At 66.4% G+C, this 3,990-nt stretch overlaps 1 protein-coding gene across 1 annotated transcript; it reads right to left on the reverse strand.

The window, feature by feature from the left end:
• Positions 1-583: 583 nt before the first annotated feature.
• EMIHUDRAFT_521923 (Fimbrin, actin binding protein) lies at positions 584-3,572 on the reverse strand. Its single transcript, XM_005759206.1, has 7 exons — positions 3,153-3,572; positions 2,652-3,080; positions 2,155-2,556; positions 1,860-2,034; positions 1,437-1,789; positions 1,298-1,363; positions 584-1,199 (listed from the first exon to the last, which is right to left on the reverse strand). The coding sequence occupies exons 1-7, from the start codon at positions 3,506-3,508 to the stop codon at positions 1,073-1,075; spliced, it is 1,908 nt and encodes a 635-aa protein (XP_005759263.1). The 5' UTR covers positions 3,509-3,572; the 3' UTR covers positions 584-1,072.
• Positions 3,573-3,990: the final 418 nt, after the last annotated feature.

Here is a 3,990-nt window from a genome sequence, read left to right on the forward strand (position 1 = left end):
GCCGAGCGGATCGAGGCGGCGCTCGCGTCGACGGGGAGCGTCGAGGCGGCCGTCGAGCTCCTGCTCCGCGACGGCGGCGCCTCGCCCACCGCCGTCGCTTCGCCCGCCGCCGGAGCAGTGCGCAACGTATCGCCACAGTCGCGCTTCTCGTCTGCGCGCGCAGAGGAGTGGCGGCCGGCGAGGGCCATGGGCCAGGGCCCGCCGCCGCCGCCGCCGCCGCCCGTGAGCGAGGTCAAGTTCAAGAAGGGGTGGTTTCGGTCGGGGCCGCGCATGGCCAAGGACAAAGACAGCGTGTACTACTGAGGACGGTCGGCTGCGGCTGCGAGCGGACGGACAGAGAGCTGGGAGCGCCCTCGATGAGGGACGAGACCGCGGGAGTCTGCGACGGGGGAGAGCAAGGTGGAGAGAAGCGACGACCGACGGGCAGAGCTTGGTACCGGCGCCGCAATCTAGAGGCGAGACGCTCTCGCCCAGAGAGGGCAGAGGCTGTTGGGGAGTTGCACAGAGGTGAATAGCGCACGTAAAGCGGGCGTTGAACCATAGTGTTGTCTGATTTGCTCTGTGACGTTTTGCACACATGCCTCTGTGAAACAGAAACAGTGAAAGATATACAATCCTCTCAGCACTCGAGGCCGGCGCGCGACGCGCGAGAGCGGATCGCGGCGAGGTCGCGAGATGGCCTCCGGCCTCCGGTGCCGCCCTCCCTCCACACACCACACACCCGCGCACGCACACACAGACACTCGCGCGCACACACACCACCGCCACCGCCACCGCCACCGCCACCGCCGCCGCCTCCGCCGCCGCCCTCGTCGGACACGCACCGCAACAGTGACACTTAGACGACTCTCTCAACTCTCAGAAGACTCTCTCTTCCGCCTGGCCCCCCCCACAACGACTGCGAAGGGCGGGGCCGTCCCGTGCGGCCTCGGCTCTCTCTCTCGCCGGTGTGCGGCTCCGGTGAGCGTCTCTACGCAGCGGTTGGGGGACGCGGTGGACTGTGGGTCGTCTCGAGTGCGCCCCTGCGCCCTGCTCTCTCACAGTCGGGGCGCGCCAAGTGCGTCGCAAGGCGTCACGCGCCCGCGAATGCCATCACGGAAGCCACGAATGACATCACCATCTTGGGGCGCACCTCGACGAGGTCCTCGGGCAAGCAGAAGAGCGCACAGCCCAGCTTGCGGGCGCACGCGATCGCGTACCTGCGCGGCAGCGAGCGGTGAGGGTGAGCTCCATCGAACGCCTCTTCGGCGGGGGGGGTGAGGCGGGGGCGGTGAGGTGGGAGGTGTGTGTTGCGCACTTTGCGTTGAGCAGCCGCGACTCGTCGGTGGCGCCGTCGGCGAGAAGGTCGCGGTTGACGCAACGCCTATGGGGGCCGTCGGGTCGGTGAGAGTGCGCCGCCGCCCTGGCCACATGCCTCCCGAAGGCCGGAAGCGCGCCGCTCCACCGCCGTGAGCAGGTCCAGCAGGAACAGGCCGTCGGCCAGGCTCTTGTCGCCAAAGTCCTTCATGCGCGAGGCGTAGCCGGCGGCCTCGACCGTCTCGTTGGCCCACCGCACCATCGCCGAGTCGGTCGAGCGGGGCGTCTTGCTCTTGAGCGTGGCGAGGAAGGAGACGAGGTGGGCGCGCATCAGCTGCCAGATGAGGGCGAGCGAGAGCTTCTTGCTGCCGTCCACTGCGATGTCGGAGCCGGCGACGCCGACGAGGGAGAACTTGAATTCGCCCTTGCCGATCGCGATGGCGTAGTTGACATTCTCGACCTGCTTGAAGACCATCCCCGGCTTGCGGTTCACCTGTCACGCGAGGGGAAGTGGACGGGATCGAGACGGCACCCCGTGCGCTACAGAGCGGGCAGGCCCTCACCTTGGACCACTCGACGACGCCAGGCTGCACGTGGTCCATCACCGAGAGCAGCACGAGCCCGTCGCGGACGCCGTCGTACAGGTTGTCCACGTACACGCCGTCGATGCCCAGCGAGTTGATCCACAGGCGGAAGGCGCGCTCCTCGCGCGAGTCGCCGACGTCGTCGTCTTCGAGCCTGGAGCGTGGAGTGTGGCGGCGAGGTGAGAGCCGGGGCCGGGCCTAGCGTAGGCGTGTGCCGGTCCGTGCGGGTGTCAGATGTGGTCTGTGCGCGTGCGTGGGTGCGAGGGTGACGCACTCGTCAAAGAGCTTGAGCTCCTCCTCGTCGAGCGGCTCCAGGGCAGGGCACGCGTTGAAGAGCCCCGCCACAAAGGCGAGGTTGAGCTTCTCGTTGGCGGACACGATGTCCTTGGGCCGGATGCTGAAGTCGGAGCCGAGTCGGCGGCCGGCGGAGACAACCTGCTGCGCGCGCGCGGTCTTGTCGCCGAGGCGCATCACGTCGGCAGCGCTCACACGCCTGCCGGGGTCGATCTGCTGCAGCAGGTGCGCATAGATCTCCGAGTCGGCGACGTCGGACCCAAAGTTGCGGAGCCGGCGGCTGCAGCTCGACTGAGCGAGGTGGTAGTTGACCCAGCGCATGAGCAGCTGCTCGGGCGGCAGCTTGAGCAGGTCCTCGAGCGTCTCGCCCTCGAGGAGCAGCCTGCTCGAGGCGAGGGCGTGAGGGAACGAGAGGGTACGAAGCAGGACAAGTGAAGAAGTGCGGGTCGGCGTCGGGAACTGGGAGATTGGCGAGACAGGGAGGCGAGCCTGATGAGGAACGGGTTCGAGCGCAGGTTGATCTTCGAGAGGAGCGCCATCTTGACCATCTGCCAGACGAGCCCTAGGATGAGGTGCGGCTGGCCCTCGATGATGTCCTCAGCCCCGACGTTGACGACCTTGATGCCGCTGCCCTTGGCCGCGCTGATGGCCAGATTCTGATTCTCGGTCACGTGGAAGCGGCTCGGCTTGGATGGAGAGATACGGTTGACGGCGCGCTCATCGATTGCGCCCGGCGCCGCCTCGTTGAGCAGCCTGCACAGCAGCATGCCGTCGGAGACGGCAGAGAAGAGGCCATCTGCCGTCGCAATCGGCAGGAGGTGGGACAGGCTCTCGTCGTCGGCGAGCCTTGCGTTGATGAAGTCAGAAAACGCCTTGCACTCCTCCTCGGCGTAGGAATGGACCGACCTATCCAGACAAGAGAGAAAGCCTCGCTGCCGAGACACGGTGCTGCTGCACTCCTCCTAGGAATGGACCGACCTCGCGTCTGCTCCGCCGTAGCCCTGCACCTTCTTGGCGAGTGCCACTATCTCGGCTCCCCGCTGCGCGGCTTTTGCAAACTCCTCAAAGGTGACTTTGTTGTCTCCGTTGGCGTCGCTGTCCTCAATGACGTCGTCTGCCGCCGCGGGGTCGGCGCCCATCTTGGTCAGGGCGGAGCGCATCTCGCCCGCGGTGATGGAGCCCGAGCCGTCGGTATCGAGCGAGGCGAAGAGCTTGCGAAGCTTTGAGACGTCAATGTCCTCGGACGAGAGAGCTTGCGAAGCATTGGACGAGAGGCCGTGCTTCGCACCTGCCTCAACACATCCCGTGAGCGAGCGAGCGCGGCGCTGGGCCATTTCCGGCCGGGAAGCGAATGGGGCGGCCGGGAAGCGATTGCAAATGCCGGCAAGGCCGCTGCTACAGGAACCAAGAAAACAAAAAGCTGCGCGCATGAACAGAACTGGAGTAGTAGGAGGCGCCGGACTCAAAAGACACCGCCACATTCCTGAGACGAGCGAGGGCAGCCTCCTTAAAGGCGAAAGGGTCTAGATTTGGGGCGCTCGCCGAAGAAGAGTACGACAAAATAGCGCCCGTGATTGCCTGCACGCTACCGGGCAGTGCTCGCCTTACTCCCGCCCTTCGCTCCGGCTTGCCAGTGCTCAGCGGCTTTGAGCGCGGTCGCACCATAGAGCTGTGTGGCGTCCGCAGTGAGCGACCACACCCTTGCTACGCCGGCAGCGTCGATCCCAAGGAGCTCTGTGCCGTCGAAAGACCAGGAAAGCCGCAGGAGCGGGGCGCCGCCGCCCTTGTTGATGCCGAGGCGGCGAACTAGCGTCGG

This window comes from Emiliania huxleyi (genome assembly GCF_000372725.1).
Source record: "Emiliania huxleyi CCMP1516 unplaced genomic scaffold EMIHUscaffold_808, whole genome shotgun sequence".
Lineage (NCBI taxonomy): Eukaryota > Haptophyta > Isochrysidales > Noelaerhabdaceae > Emiliania > Emiliania huxleyi.